The 23,035-nt window shown below is 27.1% G+C and overlaps 4 protein-coding genes across 4 annotated transcripts; 3 read left to right on the forward strand and 1 right to left on the reverse strand.

Annotated features, from left to right (window-relative positions):
• The first annotated feature begins 1,081 nt into the window (after window positions 1–1,081).
• Window positions 1,082–1,988, forward strand: LOC129613884 (uncharacterized). The gene is made up of 2 exons (XM_055528195.1): window positions 1,082–1,102; window positions 1,170–1,988. Exons 1-2 carry the CDS (start codon window positions 1,082–1,084, stop codon window positions 1,986–1,988), a joined length of 840 nt encoding a protein of 279 aa, XP_055384170.1.
• A 5,235-nt stretch (window positions 1,989–7,223) lies between these two features.
• On the forward strand, window positions 7,224–9,136 carry LOC129613891 (uncharacterized). Its single transcript, XM_055528207.1, has 2 exons — window positions 7,224–7,265; window positions 8,057–9,136. Exons 1-2 carry the CDS (start codon window positions 7,224–7,226, stop codon window positions 9,134–9,136), a joined length of 1,122 nt encoding a protein of 373 aa, XP_055384182.1.
• A 5,141-nt stretch (window positions 9,137–14,277) lies between these two features.
• LOC129613897 (keratin, type II cytoskeletal 1-like) lies at window positions 14,278–15,789 on the forward strand. Its single transcript, XM_055528219.1, has 2 exons — window positions 14,278–14,292; window positions 14,782–15,789. The coding sequence occupies exons 1-2, from the start codon at window positions 14,278–14,280 to the stop codon at window positions 15,787–15,789; spliced, it is 1,023 nt and encodes a 340-aa protein (XP_055384194.1).
• A 1,253-nt stretch (window positions 15,790–17,042) lies between these two features.
• LOC129613928 (uncharacterized) lies at window positions 17,043–19,189 on the reverse strand. Its single transcript, XM_055528275.1, has 4 exons — window positions 19,112–19,189; window positions 17,513–18,162; window positions 17,341–17,407; window positions 17,043–17,069 (listed from the first exon to the last, which is right to left on the reverse strand). The coding sequence occupies exons 1-4, from the start codon at window positions 19,187–19,189 to the stop codon at window positions 17,043–17,045; spliced, it is 822 nt and encodes a 273-aa protein (XP_055384250.1).
• Window positions 19,190–23,035: the final 3,846 nt, after the last annotated feature.

Here is a 23,035-nt window from a genome sequence, read left to right on the forward strand (position 1 = left end):
ATAATGTAGAAGGGAAAAATGCTTCATTACAAACCATTGGTTTGATCTAACTTTGTTATTAATCAAACCTTAAAGTTTTATTAATTTCAACTAAATTAATTGATTTTTTGATATCATTTTTGTTAAGAGAATGATGAGAAAATTGCAGTAGTTTAATTATCGCACACATTAAAAAAAATCATTAAATTCCTTAATTTTTTTTTTTTATTTAGTGAATTAGTCAAATAAAATTTTTGAAATATTTTTGGTCACTCTTAATTGTTTAAAATATTTTTTGTTTCTTGCATAGAAAATTCATATGGCTTACAAAGTATTTCTAAATTTAGTTTTATTGATTAAAACCTAATTTTTTTCCATCTGGGGTCTACTTTTTTTGGTAGAAAACATAAAAACGCTGAAATATTTAATTAGTATCATCGTACCATTATTATTTGTATCCAATTTAATTTTAACTTGCAATTAATTGTTATTTTAAAGCGTTTCAATTTGGAAGGTTAGATTGTTTCATTTAATTTTTTATCCATATTAAACATTTTTTTCTCTCAAATTAATTGCAAAACGCGTTAAAGTAATAAAATTATTTTAATTTGTTGAAAAATGATAATAAAAAAACTATACGAAACGCATTCGTTCGCCTTAATTGTACGTTTCATCCAATTTGTACATTGTTTTAACGGTTTTCTTCGTTCCTTTCCGCGTTACTTCTTTTTTTATTTTGTATTGCTTTTTCTTCTCAGATAGACAGTGGTTATTGAACAAATTTATCATTCGTAATAATTATGATAATAATAATAATGACAGGCAAAAAAAAGTACGAAAACACCTAATAGGCAGATGCCCAAAAAACAAGAGAAAAAGAAAAAAAATAGAGAAAAAGCACTAGTAAATAAGTTCAAATCAAACGAGTGTTTAGTTGAAGTAGGCACTTTCGTTGTGACCTTCAACAGATATTTAACAATTTAAATATTTTTCACTCTAGTATATAAACGCATTTATGAACTAGATCTAAAGTCATAAACAAACTATAACTCACTAAATTCACACTTAACATAACGAATCGTATTGAAAACTTTGGATAACAATGAAACAATTTATGGTATGGGTAACTAGGAATTTTTGTGAAAAGGATTATTCAATTTAAAATAAACTTTCATTTATTGTAATTTAAGGTCTTTGTTTTAATGGTTGGTTTGGTTTTTGGGGCTCCTCAATATGCATATGGTCCACCCAACTACCAAAGTCCTGGATTAATTTCTGGTATTTCACACGGACCTGCCTTAGATATTAGAGGAAGTGGAAGTCAATTTGTCGGTGGAAGTTCTGGAGTTTCTTCACATATTGGTCATGGAATTTCTTCAAATGTTGGAGGAAATTTTGGCTCTCATTCTGAACAACATGCTGTAGGATCACAGCAAGCAATTGTAACAAAACAATTCTTTATTCATTCAGCCCCAGAAGAACAAGATGAAATTGGCGGCGATAAGGTTGTAAATTTGGGACCAGTTCGAAAACATTATCGTGTTGTATTTATTAAAGCACCACATCAAAATATTCAAGGCGGAAAAGTTAAATTTTTAGCACCATCTAATGAAGAAAAAACCGTGATCTATGTGTTGAGTAAGAAAACTGATTTGGCTGATATTGCCGCTGATGTACAACAAGCTCAATCAGAACCAACAAAACCAGAAGTACACTTCATTAAATATAAGACACAAGAAGAAGCCATCCATGCACAAAGAACTATCCAAGCACAATACGATCAACTGGGTGGTACATCGCAAGTATCCGACGAAGGTGTTGCACCGGTGCAATCAGTAATAGGAGTTTTAGGAGATTCAGCGAACGATATTGATGGTGGTGGAATTGGTAGTGCTATTGGTAATGCTGGCAACATTGTTCAAGGCTCAAATTCAATTGGAATAGCCGGATCTAGTATAAGTAATGGTATTGGTGATTCCACTGGAACATATTTGCCACCGAGTTATTAAAAAATGAAGCCCATAAAATGTGTTATAAAAATTGTTCTGTTGCATTTTTTTAAGATTCTTGTAAAATGAATATTGTAAATAAAATTGTTTTTAATATTTTCGAAACCTGCATTTTTAATTACAATTTAAATAATAAATATTGGATTATTATAAATATTTCATAAAGACATTGTTGTTGGCATATTTTGAGTTTTCAATACAAACATTCGAATACCATGGCTTCTAAAAGTGATAATAAAATGACATAAACCACTTTTAATTCAATTTCTCTTAATATTTTTTTTTTGTCAATTTATGTACAGTATCACATTCCAATAGAAAAATGTAAATGAGTATAATAACTATACAATTTATAAAAACTTAAGAAGCACTATACAAGTTAATTGAAGGTTTTTTATGCTAAACGTTGTCACGTGCTGTGCTAAACTTACCACTTCGCTAACTATTTTGAAGTAGAATAAAAGAAATTGAAGATTAACATAAATTATCAAGGTTAAATTTTTTATATCACACATTTTAAAGTTTTAAAATGGCTAGAGATTTTTCTACGATGAATAATTAAGTAATTAATAATGCCGTAAAGTTTTTCGATTTTGACGAAACGTTGTGGTCAAAAGAAAATCGTAAAACAATTTAATTTTTTTACTCTAAATATTTTGCGTTTAAGTAGATGATAAATAGCTTCTACAATAATAGTTCATTGTGTTTATGAACATGTAATTATAATCTCTTTAATTTTCTTTCTGTATTTAGTAGTAAAATATTACCCCAACCCAACTTTAATTTTAATACAAGACACTCGGAATCCAAAAATATTAAGCATGGCTTACACTAAAACACATACTCTAACATTTCAGTAAGAAATTGTATCAAATCAATTAACAATTTCGCAAACTTCGTATCAATGCAGGACTGCATTTTTTCTTTTATATACAAGAAGTCTAAGAAGAACTTAGGATTTTTAAAGAAATTATATTAATTTTAGTTATCTTTGTTATATAAAGTGGATATAATATCTAGTCAGTGTCGTGCAAAATAATTAAAAATATTGCCAAAACTTTTTACGTGTCATGTTTGCATTTTTACAATTTGAAACAAGTTTGTGAAATAAATTTCAATTGGGCCAAATTTGTCACGTGAAATAATTTTCCTTAGTTAAAAAAATCTGTTTTGAAATGAACAATGTGAAAAAATTTTTGACTACTATATAAAAAAGAGTATCTTCAAGAAGCAAGAAATTTATCATTACCATTTTTATGCATTGTGCAATTCAGAAAAAAAAATTGTAATTTTGACTTTGAGGAGTCTCAACTTTTAGAGGTTTTTCATGGAAAAATGCATTTGGGTTAAAAATTGCTGTAGAAGTTGAATAAACAAACGAACGCACACGAATATATTTTTATCATATATTTTTGTTTCATATTTGTAATTTTCTTAAAAAAATAAATTTATTAAAAACATGATTTTAACTTTTTCCGTCTTGTGGAATTTTACATTCTGACAATTTCAGAGGGTTGTATTTTTAGAAATATATAGAGCATGGTTTTGAAAATTATGGTTATACGATCAAAAATGGGTAAAACTTTTATTCCGAGGTAGGTGCCAAATATCAAAGACTATTGAAAAAAATTTGTTGAAAGAGCTCATTGACGACATTAGGTTAAAATAAGAATATCAAAACCGCTTGTGCCTTTTGAATAATATGCATTATTATAAAGTATTTACTTTCTCTAGTAACTAGTGAAATGCTCATAATTTATTAAAATAAATTTTAGCCTATATATAATTTTTTAACTATTTGTTGTAATAATCATATTATATTACCTAATATTCAGAAATATTAAATTAAGGTTAAGAAACTACAAAAAGTAAATAATTATAAAGTTTTTGGTATAAATAAAGTTGGGTTAAACCAATGGTTTGTATTGTAGCACTCCAGCAACTGAAAATACTGCTTTTAAAAACAATCTATTTATACCTACTACACTATTAAAATTATTTTTATTCATATACGAAACTATTTCTAGGATTGCATATATTTAGGATGAACGATTTATGCAGTTTTTGAAATAAAGCAAAAATAAATTATAAAAATAAATTATAAAAATTGGTTAACACAATGTTCGATTTTAAGGGTTAATTGTTTGACTTAAGAAAAATAATTAATTTTTTTAAGGTATGGAATTTACCCTTAGCTTTCTGCGTTTATAAAATTTGAAAAAGCTTGCAGTTTACAGTGCCAAATATTCAAATTGTACAAATTTCGGGAGGCGATAACTTGAGATGGACGTGTAGATGGGAAAAAATTTTCTTCTAATGAAATTAACTATTTATTAGTGTCTAGAAGCTCTTAAAATTTCAGACTTTTGCAACCTGTGGTTTAGAAGAAAAACGGCATCAAAAATTTGGAAATTACGGCTTTTAGATTACGGTAAATTTTATCGGCCATTTTTTTTCATCGTGGTAGAACAAGACAGCCACCATATTTCTGTGTTTGCAAAATTTGAAAAGTGCATATGGTTTTGTTGCAATTAATACATGCCGGTTTTAAGATTTTGGTGTTGTATAACTTTTAAATGTTGGAGATAGGTAATAATTTTATTCTACGAAAATAAATTTCTAGTAAAGATCTACGTAAATATGAAATTTCACCTTTCGTTCAAAGGTGTAGAAGTTTTGTAAACACGTCCACGGACGGACGGACAGAGTAAAATTAATAAGACCTTTTTTTAAAAAATTTTTTTGAAAAGTTCTAAAAAGAGCAATAAAAAGAATATTTTTTCCAAAAAAAAAAATATTTATTTTATTTTCCTGTTATTTGAAATTGGGATAAGCAAATTAATTTAAAGCTGATAATTATTGACACATCTTTATTTTAAGCAAAAAATTACTATTTTTTCACATAATTTTACTTATTTACCACAATTTTTAAGTCTGACTAATATAATTTGTATTTATTGAACTCAATAATTAAAAACATTTAAAAAATTAATTAAAATATGTATATAATGTTTATTTGCACAAACATTAAAATATTTAAAATTTTAGGAAAATTTTGGAAAGAGTATAAAAAGGTGAAATAATGTGATTTTCAAAACTCAAAATATTTGTATTACGAACTTACCTTGTATAATTTACATAGGTGATTTAATGAGAAACAATATCGTTTAAATAATATAGTGGCTAAGTATAAAGAAATTTTATATTTAGTTTATTTGCAACGAAGAACACAAAACATTAAATTAAATTTAAATATTATAAATTAAGCACTTTAAATACACAATTTTTAAAACTGGCAGAAATTTGGGTAGATATTTAATATGATTGTATTGCGACCAAAATATGAAAGTATTCGCCAGATCTGATATGTAAATCACGGTTACATTATCTACCAATCAAAAATTTCTTATTTTTATATATATACCAATCATAAATTTCTTATAATTTTAGTAAGAGAAATGCTGAAATTACATAATAATTATATTATTGCATTAAAATCAATAAGATAAGGCAAAATCGCACAAATTATTAAATGAATTTTTATAAAATATTTAATTTATTATTTACGCATTTTTATTTTACGCTTTTCTTTATATACTACATACCACAATTCGTGTGCATTAAAAATTTTACTTAACATATTAGTCTGTTTTCGGTGATTTTCAAAAAAATTAAAAAAAAAAGAATGTGTTCATCTGTATATTTCGTCTTTTCGTCACTGAAAAAATTTTGTACACTGTCAAGTTCCGATCCTATGGAGCAGGTTCTTCTTACGCGGGAACACTAATTTGTTTGAAGTTTTAATAATTTATATAGAATCTATGTTAATTTAATTCCTCCCCATTCTCTGTTATTGTCCGGAAGTAAGAATTCCTTTATTTGCTAAAAGATTTTATTTCGCTTACAAAAACGAAAATCTTACAACAATATTGTCCTATAATACTTTGTTATACTTTAATTAAAATTTTTCATTATTTGCACAATTACATAATGAAATTATATTAAATTGGAATAATAAAGTTATTTTAACAGACAGTTTTCATGCCATAAACTATTTGAGGGAAATGTGTTTTCTTATAACCCATGAGTTTATTTGATAGACTATGCGTTTTAAAAATTTTTTTACTTAGATTATACTGTAGCAATTTTCAATATGTGGTCAAACACATTATTTATTTTAACAATACCCTTATTAATTAGAGTTGAAAATCAAAAATATTTAAGAAAAATTTTAAAGAATTAAGAAAATTTTTAATTTTAATTAAGTGTTCGAAAATTGTATTAAAGATTGAAATTTATTTACTGACAACTAAAAGAAATACTGATTGGAATAAGCAATCCTTATTTAAAGAACTTATCAAATTATTTGGAGAACATTCTTAACCTGCTTTTTTTATCGTTGTTTTTGCGTATGTTTAAAGTAAAACTTAGAAATTCGACAACATTTTCAAATTCTAATAGATTAGAGGAGACATTTTTTAAGTGATCCAAGTATAATAATGTATAGAAAAAACATAGGTTGGTATACTCGTTATACTTTTACATAGTTTAAAGGTTGAAATTTTGAATTTTGTCATTTTAAGCTTTAGAGATCTATCTTCATTTTTTCGGTAAAACATTTAAACGAAAAAAAAGTTTAAAAATTGAAAGTAGTTCAGAAAGTTACATTACGTGGTTTATAATATTGTAAGAATTTTTTCTTCTTGAAATATGGAATTTTAGTATTTTAAACTTTATTTAATCTCTAGGACATGAAGCATTTTTCAAGAGAAATTTTACAAAATTACCGTAACAAATTTGATTAAACCGCAATAACGCTTTCATAGAATAATATTGTTATGCACATTCCACCTTTAAAATCATGTATGTATTTTATACATATACAAAAAATTTTATTGTAGTGATATCTACATCTACCAACAAATTCACAAATAGCCGCAACACCAATCTGAAATATTAGCAATAATTCATAAATGATTATCCAACAATTTCCATTATTCATAAAAACTCTCAAAAAAATATTAGCGCCAGATCATCTTGTACATATATGCATGTATATATATATAAGCATATGCAGATGCATGTATACACTACTTCTATGTATGTATATATTTTATGAAAAATAATTAGCTACGGTAATAATTATTAATGAATTGTGTGTAAAAATTTTTTAGTTATTTTGTTATAGTTATTTTATTGAACTGCCAGAAACCACAATAGGGTAACATCATAAATATGACTGGGTTTTTTGAATTTTTTTTTAGTTCCTTCCAATTGGTAACTTACCTATTGTTCTGTATATGCGAAAATTGTATTTATTTGTCCAATTTCTATTTCAAATGTCTTACAAATGTACATATAATGAAAATATAAAAATAATTTTTTTAATGAGGGTTTTACAAAGAAACAACCCACGGCAAATACAATTTAAATGTGTTATAAGAAGACAGACAATATACACAAATTTTCAACGAAAAGCAGGTAAGAAAAAAAGAAAAAAAATCATATGTACACATATAAAATTTAACAATTCATAAAATCAAAAATTTCTTTACTTTCGAGTACTTTCATTTCCAAAAATACTTGAAGTTCACGCATGTGTTTTTACTGATAGTATAAAAGCAAAACTTTATTACAAATCTTTAGTTAAAGTGTGTTAACTCTTTAAGGGAACAACATCTAACAGTACATTTCAATTTTTTGTTTTTTTGGATTAAGCAAATCATGAAAGGATTCATAGTAAGGATTACGTCATATTGATTTCACTTAAACCATTATATGCGCTTATATCAAAATAAAAAAAAAATTAACAGTTTAGTTTTTATTCCGTTTTTGTCATCTTAGTGCATTTGTAAATTTTTTGAAAAAAATGTAATCGTTACATAATTTGACCGTAATTATGAACAACTACGGTTTGTTGTTTTTCGGTGTAACCTTAATTAACATTTAAAAATTTATTCAATTCGTAATTGGAGATTATTATCAAAGCGCTTTTAAATAAAAATATTACTAAAAATAAAAAAAAGGCTTTTAGCAGATTATTAAAAATTTATTTATTTTTTTTTAAGGTTGTTTTACTTTGTATTGGTAATACCATTGCCATTCCGCAATATAATTACAATCCACCACACCAAGGTGCTGGATTAGGGCCAATTGGTGGAACTGGACCATCGGGTATTGATGAACCATTAGGGGGTGGACTATTGGACGTAAGAGGTGGTAATATTGGTCCTGCACCATCATTTGCATCCTCAAGTAGCGCACATGCTACAGGAGGTCATATTGGTGGGTTCCAAAACTTTGCGGGTGGACACGGAAGTGGTGGTTTCGTACCAAGTACAGGGGCTTTTGGTGGAAATAGAGGACATTTTGGTGGTGGGGCAGCCAATTTGGGCGGACATGGCGCTGGTGGAGGTAGTGGTTTCGGAGGTTTTGTTGGAGGTGGAAACTTCGCGGGATTTGGTGGAAGTGCAGTTGGCAGTAACGGTTTTAGTGGAGGGAATGCCGGTTTTATTGGTCACGGTGGTGCTCATCAAAATCTTATTACAAAACAATTCTTTATTCACTCAGCGCCAGAAGAACAAGATGAAGTCGGTGGCGATAAAGTTATTAATTTAGGACCAGGACGCAAGCATTATCGTGTTGTTTTCATCAAAGCACCTCACCAAGGTGTACAAGGAGGCAGAGTCAGATTTATTGCACCAGCTAACGAAGAAAAGACTGTTATATATGTACTAAGCAAGAAGACTGATTTAGCGGATATTGCAGCTGATGTACAACAAGCACACACTGAACCAACTAAACCTGATGTATTCTTTATTAAATATAAAACACCAGAAGAAGCTGCTCATGCACAAAGGCAAATCCAAGCTCAATATGATCAATTGGGTGGTACATCACAAGTATCTGATGAAGGTGTTGCTCCTGTTTCCTCCGTTATTGGTGCTCTGGGTCATGGATCAGGTGATGCTGGACATACTGGTCATGGCGGTCATGGATTTACAAGCGGAGGGAGTTCTGGTTTGGGTGCTGGAATTGGTGGTACTGCTGGTGGCATTAGCAACGCTATTAGCGTCGGTACTGGTGGCGGACATATTGGTCATATTGGCGGTGGTTCAGGTGCGACATACTTACCTCCAAACCATTAAACAAAAGTACTTGGTTTTAGTATAAACTATTGAATTGCTTTTATGTTTGTTATTGAAATTGAACAATTTTGTTTCTGTGTTGTTTTCCTAGTACAGTATTTTTAGTTAGTTCATTATATGTTAATGTAAATAAATTAGTATTTTAAGTAAAAAGAAAATTTAATAATTAAACGAATTATAATATGAAATATATAACTGGTACTTTACTCATTCAATGTTACAGGATATAATACACTTTTAAATGTAAAAGAGTACACTTTTAAATTTTTGTTTTTGTTTTATTAATAGACTTAGTAAGCATATTGTATTTAATATGGGAAGTAAGGACCAATGAATTATTACAGTAGGTAAACATTAAAAAAGTGTAAATTTATAGAAGAATGCCGATAAAATTATCTTGGTTACACAAAAACGCTAAACAATATCCTTCTTAGAATGATAAAATAAATATAGATTGGTGAAGGTCGCTGTCTTAAAATCGAATTGTATTATGATTTAACTCATAATTAATCAACGATGTACATATATACACAAAAATACACACAAATGTGTACATGTGTTGGAAACGCTTAAATCAAAATGATCTGCGTTTCTGCTTACAATATTTAATCTCAGTCGCAAATCAAAGTGTAAGGCACGAGAGACGTGTAAGACATGTTGTGTTTACACATATATTTTATATTAAGGGGGTCAAATATACCAAATATTGTTTAAAGCAATAGCTTGCATAATTTATTTGGGATTAATGACAAATTCTACGTTTGAAGTTTAAATTTGAGTACTTCTTGTCTAGTTGCAATCAAAAACACAATTGAATTAAGATTGTGACAACCAACGTAGATTCTATGAAAGTTTACTTCAGATTTTGGAATCTATAAATCTTACATTTGTCTCATTTTCCATAATAACGTTACTATTCTGATAAAATTTAGTTATGACCATTTTAATACCTACAATTAGTGCCATACAACTCCAAGAATAATTTGCCACATCTTGAAACTATAAAGTTTGCTGTATTCAAAATTTTTTTCACAAAACCTTGGTATAGGCCAATATTAACCTCTTTCAACAAAATTGTTGTTAAATTAAATTTCAACAAATTTTAGTTTTGATTATTGAAGCTCATACAATAACTGCTATGCAATTTTAAAAACAATTTTTGCATATCCCAAAAGTCATTCAAACAATACACGAACCAGCTTAGTAATAGGATCACGTAACTCTTATGTTTATTTTGATAAGTTTATGTTTGTTTATAAATTAAATGCTTATTTAATTGGTAGCTTTTTTCTCTTTCCTTTTAATAAACTTTAACATACTTTGGATTTCTTTTGTAAATTTATGAATTTTACATTATTTTTTTCCACGTCAATATTGAATTTGATTCCGCACCTTTAGCATCATTCTGTATTTTCTTTACGCAAAAGAAGGTTGACAATGTTTTATTTTCTGTATTAAGTTTTTCTAGTAAATAAGTATTCTTGGATCCTTGGTTAAATGGTCTAAAAATAAAAATGTTGAATTAAATGACAAAACGCTGAAAATTGCTATATTTTTCATTAAACTGTGTTATTTGGACAATATTTATTTTTAATTTAAACATATTCGTGAATCGCTTCAAATTAACTTGAGCACCCATTTGATTTTTTTTTGTAGTAGTAATAAAAGTGCCATAATTGTAAATCTACATTTTTGTACCCTGCACTTCGTGAAGGGTATATTAACTTTGGTATAAAGTTTGTAACTACTTAAAGGAGTCATCTCAGTATGGACACATACATATATATATTCTTGCTCAGCGTAAAATTATGTGTTGATTTAGACATGTCCGTTCGTCCGATACGATAACTCAATAACGAATAGTGCAACCGATACCACACTTTCACAACTTGTTTCTTTTGTGCCAAGTACGAACCCTACTATATTGGACTAATTAGAGTTTATTTTAAATATTTCAAAAACTAATTAAAGTATAAATATGAAATTTTGTTTACGTGTTTCCAATTACATTATACATATGCTCTAAAAATTAGCACATAAACATATGCTGGGATGGCGGTACCGGTTCGGATGGTTGCCATACAACCCCAAAAGCAAATTTTTTATATTCGGAAAAATAATAAAATCAGATTCATAAAACTTGAATCATGTGTCCAATTTTAGGACATAAATATTTCTGAAGTTTTGGTGGAATTGCTTGACAGGTTCGGGTAGCACTCATACAAGTCCAAAAGTTAATTTTAAATAATTGGAAAAATAATAAAGTCAGATTCATGAAACTTGGCAGCCGTGTGTCCAATTATAGGTCAGACATATCCGTGAAGTAGAATGGTTTCACAGATTCGAGTAATTGCTATACAACAATGAAAAGTGCAGGGTATAATTCAATCGGTTTATACCGACTGAAACGTTTTTACTTGCTTATATTCTTATCGCTTTTTTTTATATTTTTATGTATTTATAATGGTCCCATATAAACTTACCCTTGTTTGTAGACTTATTTATGCCGAATATGTCACCCTATCTTCATAGTCTACTTGTTTTATAAATTCAGGAAACTTAAATTATGAGCTTTAATTGAGATAGTAGAGTGTCACACAAACGCGAAATAATTCACAGAAACTTTTCAGATCCGAAATTGACTCGCCGAGGTCTTTATACCCATACTTTAGTTGCATGTTATTGAATAAGTGAGTTCTACAACTTTAGTTTCATCAAGACTTGTTTTCGCAGCGTTTACATTCCACGTTTTCGTTTTGAAAAACGAATACGTGGAATGTATTGTTTATCAATAGGTGTTAATGCATATTACATATTTCTTAAAAGATGTAGATTGAAAAAATGTAACAAAAAAAGGGTCCCATCGAGCAAAAAAAAATTTTATCTAAATTTTCGAAAATTACCACTGTTTAAAAATGACAAATAAGTATAAAAGGTTTGAAAGTTAGAGCAATGTGCCTTTATAACGGAAATTTATATGGGAAATGTTAGACTTACCGTTTTTAAGTAACACATACTAGCTTCAACATAAATTTTTGAGGAAAAAAGCCAAAAATTTTTCAAAATACGTTCATTTCAAAACCTTTCGCAAATTTTGACAGAAAAATTTGCTAATTTTTTAATAACCTAAATTGCAATGCGCTGCTTTGCAATTTAGGTTATCCTTTACAGCTTGACTATACATTTTTTTTTATTTTCTAGATATGTGAAAAGAAAACTCTCTCATCTTCTGAGAAGGAAATCAGCTCCAAAAAAGTGCGCACGAAATTTATTAGCAACAATAAAAGTAATCCAAAGAAAAGGGAGTTTTCATACATCAAAAAGAAAAGTTTTGTATCTCGCAAAAATATCAATAGTTTCAATGACAATTTTTTTGGCTATACATATTTTCATGTCAAAATTAAATAACTTAATCTTATGACAAAAACAAGTCTAAAAATATTATTAAAAATAACAAGACTTTTACTTAAATTGAGGAAAATTGCCATATAACGCGATAGATTACGTTTGTCCTCACCAAATAATTTTTCCTATACCAAATAATGATCGTCGTTATGAAAATTGTGCCAAAAACTTAATTTTCAAATAATTAATTAAGACATTATAAAATGTTGTATATTATGTAACAATATATGTATATTAATAAAGACCGCAGTTTGAATCTTTTTATATAAATTTATTATTGGCATCTAATAATAATCATTCAAGTTTTATTAAATTAAATATTCAAAATTAGATTTAATGAAATTGTGCTTTGAATTTTCCAAATTTATAAATACAAAAATATTTTCAAATAAAACTACTTTTATTGTTAATAATCAAATTTTTAATTTTTAATTTCGTATCTCTTTATATAAATTACGAACACATATACAAAGTTACTTATTAAATTACGATTACCAAACTGCATAATATTATTAAGCTTTGAATCTTAAACTAAACTTATATTCATTTCGCCACAAATTTCTTAACTTTTTCTTATTTTTTTACTTTATAATTGTATTCAACTAAGGGAATTTTATCCAGAAGTGGAATATTTTTTTTTTAGGAAAAATAATAAATTTATCGTAAAAATTAATAATATATGAAAAACACAATTCTTCACAATATATGAAAAAAATTAAACATACAATTTCATTTTTCTTAATAACTATACGAAAACCCTACAATTTATAAAAATGAATCCAAAATAATATCATTAAAAATATAATTTTGACCATTTTTTAATTAAATTATTTTTGAAATTATTGCAATTTCATACGTGCGTTCATCACTACATTTAGCATCCGTACTGATTGATATTATAAATGGTACAAAAGTTTTAAATACGTACATATATTTATGTACATAGAATGTCGCGAATTTAACAGTAAAATATTAACGATTTATTTGATAACCATTTGCACAATAGTAAATTTTATACCGTTTTTTAACTAATTTTATAACTACTACGTATATAATAATGATGATCAACAGAGAGTCTGTGAACAATTTCAACAGTTAAATAATTATAAATGATGTGCCGCAAGATATGAATTGTACTATACTATATAGTATGTATGTATTAAGTAAAATAAAAAAAATAACAGAAAAAGCATTAAATGAGAAAAGAAGAATGAAAAATTTACTTTAAAACCCAAAATTGAAGGAAAGACAAGAAAAGAAACAGAAATAAGAAAAAAAATGAAAAGAATAAAACTTCATTTAACACTATAATAGTTTTCTAATATTATTGTATTATAAATGGCGAAAGATCGAGATGAGGATGAGGGATCCCACGGTAACTAATTTTGATTTTATGTTGTATTTTTCTTCTTTTATTTATGATTTGTTGTGTAGGTACACACGCAAAATATTTCTATAATATGTATTAAAATTGTACTCGTAAGTACATATACATAATCATAATGCAAAAACAATGACAACCACAGTTACAACAACAGCATAAATTTCTTTTTTTAGGTACACTTTCATTACGACCTTCAAGTATTCTTCACTACTTTTTTTTTTTTTATATTATTAAAAATTTTTTATTCGGTTATAAAAAGATGAAATTCAATTCAATATTCAGTTAATCTCACTTGATAATTTGAAGAAAAAACATCCTACAATAATTTTAATAATAATTATCAAATTGGAAGATGAAAGGATTTCTTGTAAGGATTACCGTATATAAATTATAAATATAACATTCATATTGTAGACCTCGTGTATTTTATAAAAATTATACCCGCGGATAAATAATCATAAATCAAAAATTAATTGAAAAATCATATTTTTTTTGTAGTTTTTTCATTTAAATATTCGTAAATTCAGTGATAAATTTTTATTAATTGTATTCGATAAAAAAATATTCACAACAACTAATATTTGATCCAAAACGGGTCATTATTCAAATTGGAAAAATATTTACATATTTTTTTATTGTGAATTAAAGAAAAAAGAAATTGAATTTACGTGGATAATATATAAATATTTTATATACATACATACATGGATAATATACACATGTACAATATGTTTAACACAAAAGGATATTGTTGGAAATAAATCAAAATTAATATTTATAACAAAAGCCAAAAAAGAAAAAAAAGAAAATCCAAAAAAACTTTATTAAAAGATTTTTTTTTTTTAATTTCTGGTAGGTCTTTTTATGCAGTATTAGTGCAGCCATTGCAGCTCCACAATATAATTACAATGCACCAAGCGGAGGAGTTGGTGGAGGCAGTTTTGGTGGTGGACATTTAGGAGGCGGTGGTATTGGTGGTGGTCACATTGGAGGAGGAGGCATTGGTGGTGGACATATCGGTGGTGGAGGTCATTTTGGTGGTGGTAACATTGGTGGAGGTAGCATTGGTGGCGGATCAATTGGATCTAGTGGATTTGGTGGAAATATTGGTGGTGGTAGCATTGGCGGAGGGTCTTTCGGAGGTGGTCATGGTGGATTTGGTGGTGGAAGCATTGGCGGAGGATCTTTCGGAGGTGGTCACGGTGGAATCTCACATGGTGGCGGTGCTGCTGGTGGCCAACAAACAATTGTTACAAAACAATTCTTTATTCATTCAGCACCCGAAGAACAAGATGAAGTCGGTGGCGATAAAGTTATTAACTTAGGTCCAGGACGTAAACATTATCGTGTTGTGTTTATTAAAGCACCACATCAAGGCGCACAAGCTGGTAAAGTAAGATTTATTGCACCAGCCAATGAAGAAAAGACTGTCATTTATGTCTTGAGCAAGAAGACTGATTTAGCTGATATTCAAGCTGATGTACAACAAGCTCATTCAGAACCAAGTAAACCTGATGTGTTCTTCATTAAATATAAAACCGCTGAAGAAGCAGCTCACGCTCAAAGACAAATTCAAACTCAGTACGATCAGTTGGGTGGTACTTCACAAGTTTCAGATGAAGGTGTTGCCCCAGTTCAATCAGTCATTGGTGCTTTGGGAAATACTGGAGGTGCTGGAGTTGGAGGACAAGGAGGTGGTTTCTCGACAGGAAGTGGTGTATCTGGAATCGGAGGATCATTTGGTTCAACTGGTGGCGGTCATATTGGTGGAGGATCAATTGGCGGTGGTCATATCGGTGGTGGTCATATCGGTGGCGGTAGTATTAGTGGTGGTGGTGCTTCATATTTACCTCCAAGGCACTAAACTCGCGACATTGAGACTCTAATTCTCTTTCATTTAAGTACATCAGTATTATTATTATTGTTTCTTCAATTGTTAAGATTGTTTTTGTTTAAATTTATTGCTTTTTTTTAATTTTTAAATATTGAAAAATTTTTGTTTTAAAATTTTTTAAATATGACTGTAAATAATAAAGAACAAAATATTTTAAAATTAAATAAAAGGTTTTACATTTAGAAAAAAAAGTGAATCTCTCCTTGAGTAAGGCAATTGCAAGCTTCATAAAATATGTACATTTTTAAAATTTTATTTCTTGCAACAGGAAAATATAATACTTAGCATGACTGGCGAGAGAGACCCAACACTGCACGATCTTAACTGAAACCAAACTTAGCTGAACTAATTTTTGCAAATCTTGAATCCGACTTAGAATATTTGTATTTTAAATTTTATTTAAAAATAAAAAAAATTTACTAAGTTTTCAATAAAAAATTCCTTGAGTACAAAAAAAGAAAGAATAAAAATAAATGAAATCCAGAAAAATTTTTGACTCATTCATGGAACTTATCAAATTTGGTAAAGTTGTTATTCGTTTCGTGAGTGAACACTTGTCTTCGAATGACAAATCAACAATTTCCAAAAACAGAATCAACAATTTCCACTTTTTTAATTATAGAAATTAAAAATTTGAATACTTTAACTCCGCAACACCGTAATGTAGGGGGAAATAAGAAATTATCTTTTTCTCAACAGATGTACTTTACTAAAAGCTATGTTGTTGCTTAATTACTTTCTTCATCGTTTTTACAAAAAAAAATAATTTTAATAAGTTAATGAAAAGCAAGCAGGGTTTATGTTGAAGACATAGGTACTAAAAAATTTAAATAAATGAAACATATACCTATGTATGTATATATTTTTTAAAAATATCCGCTTATAAAAATAGCCCGATTTTTAGAAATTTATCAAAATATATCGCACAAGTTTCTGATTATTTTACCACTGATAAAAAAAGTTTATCATTAATTATCCAAAAATCTTGGTAAGACTCGAATATAAATCGAAGGAACTTTTCATCACTAAATATAAAAAATAGTGTCTAATATGCCCTCGAGATTGAAAATATTCTCTGAATTTCTGAACTCTGTTCTGAAAGATATCACTTCTAAAATTTTAATTTGTCAATTAAGATCAAAATGGCCAGTTTTCTTTTTGAAAATCACTTTGTAAAAAATGACTCAAACTACATTATAGTCCAAGGTTATGGTTTCTACTCTTTAAACCTTAGTGACTTTTAAACCTTCCTGAAAATTAAATATTTGAAAAATTAAAACGAAATATTCGATAATAAGTTTATTAATTTACTTATCACAATATATTGCTTTATAAATGTATAATAGATTTTGTATATTCAAAATTTAGCTAGCCTTTATTTAATATTTTTAATAAAAATATATATTTATTTTTTTTATTCATCTTTTGCATATTTTCAAAAGATGTCGATGATTATTTTTCTATAATTAGTTTCAACAATAATTACAACAAAAAATTTGAACTTTTTCTTTAGTTTCTTACAACTTTGTTTGGTGGTAAATAAGGAGATCCACCAATAATAAGATTTGCTGAACCGGAATTAACGGCACTCTGAAAATTATTTCGACCTATTGATGAAATACCATCGCCAGATAGAACATGACCATTATGACCATGACCACCAAAACCATTACCTAATATTCCAACTACTGACGATACTGGAGCGTATCCTTCGTCAGATATTTTCGTTGTACCACCCAAAGCATCGTATTGGGCTTGAATTGTATTTTGAGCAAGTTGCGCTTCTTCTGGTGTTTTATATTTAATGAAATATACTTCTGGTTTTTGCGGTTGATGTGGTATACTTTGTATAGCTTGCTTTATTTCAGAATAATCGTTCTTCTTGCTCAATACATAAATAATTGTCTTCTGTTCATTTAAAACATTTGCTAAGGTTTGTGCTGTTTTACGTACAGCTTGACTTGGTGCTTTGATAAATACAATATTATAATGTTTATGCTGTTGATGAGTTGAATTATCTTCGTACACTTCTTCATCTGGTTCTTCTGGTGCAGAATGTATATAAATATGTTTTGTAACAATTGGTTGTTGTTGCACATGATGCTGTCCACTATGATGACTAAATCCACCACCATTTGACAGATGGTTAAATTGTTGATAGGAGGGACCTGCTTGAAATCCTGTAGCATGATTAGTTAAAAACTGCTGTACTGGAGGCGAATTAAGAGCACTATAAGCATGCTGATGGTGTGGATGTTGTATAAAAGATCCAGTATTGTAGTTTTGTGCTGCATAATTATATCCATTTGGAGCCGCAAATGCTATCGAAATGAGATATGTAAACTATTTTAAAAAACCAAAAAAAAAACTGGAATTAACAGTCCATTTAAATTAAATTTTCTTGTATTTTTTCTTTTTTTATTTTTTAATTTAGTAATTTGTAAATAAGAACAATTAGATTTCAAATTTTATAAAAGCAATTTATTTTAAATTTTCTTTTAATTCTCTAAATTATCACTTAAATTTTATTTACCACAACACTTCTCATTTTAAATTAAAACATAAAAGAATACGATGCTTTTTTTTCGATAAGTTACAAAAAACTGATGCAAATCTTTTGATTTCAGTGGATATTTATATATTGAAAAACTTTTCTAAAATCCAAAATAGCCAAAAATTGTCACACCTTAAAAATACATATATCATTTTTATACATACAAATTTTTGGCAAAATATACGTTCAATCTTTATATGATGCTCATTGAGACTTGTATTGTAAAATCTAATCATCTATTTTCCAAAAATATTGAAATTTAAAAATGTAACACAAAGTTTTTATGCCAATTTAGTCAAATATTATGTTGAAAAATTCTCCAATTATCTAAAAAGAAACCACACAGTATTAAAACAGATATCTTTTAAAATAAATAGAAAATCTATAAAAGTCTAATTTACATAATTTCTTGATCCAAATTGTATAGTGGATGGTATATGCTTAGATTTATAATAAAACTATATACCTAAACCCAAAACTTCAATTTAAAACAGTTTGATATTATAAAATGCACAAAAACATAAAGAATATTTACGGTTTTTGTATAACAAATAAAATGAGAAAATGAAAAAAAAGACTAAAATATCACATTTTTTAACCATTCTGGTCAGTGTTTAGGAACTGATTTATGATATTACCGATTGAAATCAAAAGTTAATGAAAATATTGTAGGAAACTAAAGATAAATATGAAGAATTTCTTTGAAATTTTCAACAGTAGTTGCAATTATAATGTTACTTGTAGTTTTAAGAGTGGAGGAGTTCGTAAAAAGAAATGGTATTTGGTTAATTTATGTGATTTAGCTATTGGCTCCATTTAGTTATTGGCTCCAAACCATGAAATAATGCTTTACATTCTTTTTTAAAAATGAAATATATTGAAACCAAACCGTAATTGGAAAAGAATACTCATCTCTTAACACTTGGTTACTTATCATCTCCATCACATCGTTCTCAAATTTCGGATAAGCGAAAATGCAAGTCTATTATACTTTAAGCCCGATTTCATATACATATTTAAATATTTCAGTCAGAATAAATTAATTTTAACATTTTAAATTCTAAAATATTCGTTCTGAATTTTGGAATTGATATTGTTACAGCAGCACGTCTAATTAACACTTCAATTATTATAATAATTATTAAAATACCTGAACACAGATATTTTTGCTCTTTTATTAATCTTTTGTTGTATTAATAAGAGTTTTTCTCTTCGAAGCTAAAATCAATAGCCATTGTATAACATTTTGATATTGAATTGACTTTTTTTCAAAGTTCTATTAATTTTATTCTACATTGAGTCGAAATCTGTTGCACTGATTTTCCATAACAAGATTAACAAATTAAACACTATATGGTCTAAAAATTTAAATAAACATAAACAGAGCATATACAACTTCTGATTAGCAATATTTATGTTAGCCTAGCAATGCATCATTCAATGACAATTTCCATTTTAATTTTTATTATCAAAATTTATTCGTAAAACATATACACATAGACACATTAAATATATAACAATCATAAACCTATATTATATGACCATAATATTTTAGATAATGAAACATATTTCAGTTTATCAAATTAATAATGAAGTGGATATAAGTATATATCTTTGTAAATATATGTATATTACGATGAACTTATGTGTATATTACATACACTACAATAAAATATACATATTATATTAAAAGTCTATATTAAATTAAAAAAATATAAATAAATTTTATAAGGTGTAAAAGATGATAGCCAAAAACTGTAAATATTTCTACAATGTTTCCAATGTCTTGCCATTGTGAAGATGTTGTAGATACTACCATTTCATATTTATAAAAATGATCGTAAATTCTGCACAGTTTTATAAATGATTTTTAATCAATAAATGGAAAAAACATTAATTAAACATTTATACTCTTTCGATATATGTATATACATACATATATGTATTTTGTACTACAGACCCAGAAATAGACAAGTTTTGTAAAAGTAGACAAAAATACATAAATTTTTATTATTTTATTATTAAATAATAGCAGTATTATTCTATATAATAAAAAACAAACTTAAATGATGGTTACACATTAAAAATTTGTAAATTAATTCAATTCCAGTTATTTGGATTTCTTAGATTTAATTCTATATAATTTATTTATTTAGTTAGAGGTTGATTATGCAATAATTATTAACTAAAATTAATTTTTTTTTGTGAGTAAAATAAAACAGAGATTGTCAACGCTTTTAATGATTAGCAAAATTTTATTAATGAATAAAATTAAGTAACGCTTACGCAATAGCAGTCAGGCGACAAATCGGGAATTCATTGATTTTTAAACACAGAATTAGGAACAGAATCAATAAATGTTTATTCTTATGCATTTTTTAAAGTAAATGAGGAAAAAGGTCGTCGTTTACTATTGTTACAATATTAGATGAATAGCTTAGATAAATTTAAAGAAAATCATAGATTAGAAATGGTTAAAATCAACATATTGTGAAGTTTTGGCTTGTTAGGGCAATAGGCGGACGGTTATCCCTATAGTATATTAAAATTAAGCCAACATCTTCATATTTCACTCAAGTTTGTTTTTTTTGTTTTCGACACTTTATACTTTGGTATAAAATATAACACAAACAACTTAATAATTATCAAAACATTACACTTTAAGTGGTCTGCTATAGTCATAATGATTACCACGTACCAGTTATTGACATATACATACTTGTGTTCACATGTAATTTATAAATAAACGATAATAGGAAAGTTTGTTTATCAATTTCAGTACTCAATCATTTAAGTTGGTGAGCTTCGTTTTAAAAAAACCCAATTTTTATTGTTAAAAAATATTTGCAAATGCTGAAGTTAAGCAATTTAAGCAACAAATTTTTCATTCAGTCTCAAATATTAAAATAATGTAAAATTTTCCAAATGATGTAAAAAGAACCAAACCACATATTGTATTGCTAAGGCTTGTCATAGTTAAAATAATGTTGTATATTAAAATATCCAGAGATAGCCATTCTAAACAAACGTATATCTAAGTGTACCTATCTCATATTAAACAGAAAAAACTTTGTAAGGTGTTCAAGACCTATAACAGAGTGACAAACAAATAAAATAACGCACGGTATCTACTGTAATTGTTTCCTATACTTACCAAATTTTATGAGCTATTAAAATTCATTCTGATTTCGCTTTTTTTATTCATTTTCAGACTTATAAAGAGATACAACATTTTTTATTCGCAATAACAAAAACAAAATCAACCTATATTACATTTTAATTACTTACGACTCTATTTTAATTTTTACCGTTATACAAAAATTTAGCAAAAAACGATTATTTTAAACAGCTTGTTTTGTTAAATTTTTCTTTTATTTCAGTCATAAAATCTCACCGATATTAGATATTACCAAAATTAAAGGTTTATCAAAAAAAGAAAAAAAACAATTGTAAAAACAATTTTATTCAAAATATTTTCGGACATGTTCGTAATAACGCGTTGTTCACCATATTGTTGTACTTTTTCGTTTTATTTAAACAACGTAAGTAGAGAGTCGTTTTAAATATTTCCCGCGCTATAAAATCGAATAAAAATATGATAAATTAAAAAAAAAATGGTATGAACAATGGACAAAGATAACGTCAAAAAATTTACCTTTTATCTGTCTGCTTGTAAAAATAAAATGGAAAAAATTCAAATGAAATTGAAAGTAAACATTTTTTTCGAAATTATTAATAAGAAATTGTTAAAATGTTCGAGGAGAAACGAAACGGTAAAACCAATATTGTAACCGAACATACGAAATTTTCTAAGCACGCTCCAAAATAATATTGTAATTATTTTTTTTTTTATGGAAGTACGTAGAATATTTTAAGGTTACTTTTGTTTATTATTAGTTATTTATGGTACTTTTTGGTCAGCCACTTTTTTGGTTGTGGTATACATCATAATTAATTAAAAATATATTTTTTATTTATTTGTTTATTTTTTTAATACTGTTTTGCATAATTTTACTAAACTACTCATTATGCTTGATTTGAATTTTATTTTTACAAAAAGTAGCGAAAAGTATTATTATTTTTTTTTTGGTTAGTTTTTCTAATATTTTGGAAACTGTTTTCATAAAATATTAATTAAATAGTGCTTTATGAAATCAAAAAGTAATTTAAACTATTTAACAGAAATTTTAATGGTGATTTTTAGTGACATCTGGCGTTATTTTTGGTAAAAAAAATTTAGTTGAGAGAAATGTAATTGGTAATTTATTCAAAATATTTACATAATATTTACAATTATAGCTATATATGTAGATAAATATGTATGTATACGTAAACCTAATATGATTTATAAAATAGTTGAGTAAAAAAATATTGTGTTATACTTTTGCGGTATAACAAAATATAAAATGAAAAAAATTGTTCACAGTAAAATCAAAACAGCTTTATTTCCGCTTTTAGACAATTGTAACGTGTGACAATTTTTGATTTAATAAAATTTAACGAGAACAGTCTTTACAAAGGTTACTTAAAATTGTGATGAGCTTATCAAATTAGGTATTTCTAAAACAGATTGGCTAAGAAAATTTATTGTCAGTAATTGAACCATTTCACAAAAGACAAAGAAAAGCAACATTATTGACGTCAAAATTTGTATTGAAAATT

This window comes from Condylostylus longicornis, unplaced genomic scaffold (assembly GCF_029603195.1).
Source record: "Condylostylus longicornis isolate FDR11 unplaced genomic scaffold, ASM2960319v2 ptg000004l, whole genome shotgun sequence".
NCBI lineage: Eukaryota > Metazoa > Arthropoda > Insecta > Diptera > Dolichopodidae > Condylostylus > Condylostylus longicornis.

Coding starts and splice junctions, on each gene's coding strand:
- LOC129613884 (XM_055528195.1), top strand. CDS start 1,082: ATGAAACAATTTATGGTATGG. Junction 1,103..1,169: donor TGAAACAATTTATGGTATGG/GTAACTAGGAAT, acceptor TTGTAATTTAAG/GTCTTTGTTTTAATGGTTGG.
- LOC129613891 (XM_055528207.1), top strand. CDS start 7,224: ATGACTGGGTTTTTTGAATTTTTTTTTAGTTCCTTCCAATTG. Junction 7,266..8,056: donor TTTTTAGTTCCTTCCAATTG/GTAACTTACCTA, acceptor TTTTTTTTTAAG/GTTGTTTTACTTTGTATTGG.
- LOC129613928 (XM_055528275.1), bottom strand. CDS start 19,189: ATGGAGCCAATAGCTAAATCACATAAATTAACCAAATACCATTTCTTT. Junction 18,163..19,111: donor CTCCACTCTTAAAACTACAA/GTAACATTATAA, acceptor TTTTTAAAATAG/TTTACATATCTCATTTCGAT. Junction 17,408..17,512: donor GAAGGATACGCTCCAGTATC/GTCAGTAGTTGG, acceptor TAATTTTCAGAG/TGCCGTTAATTCCGGTTCAG.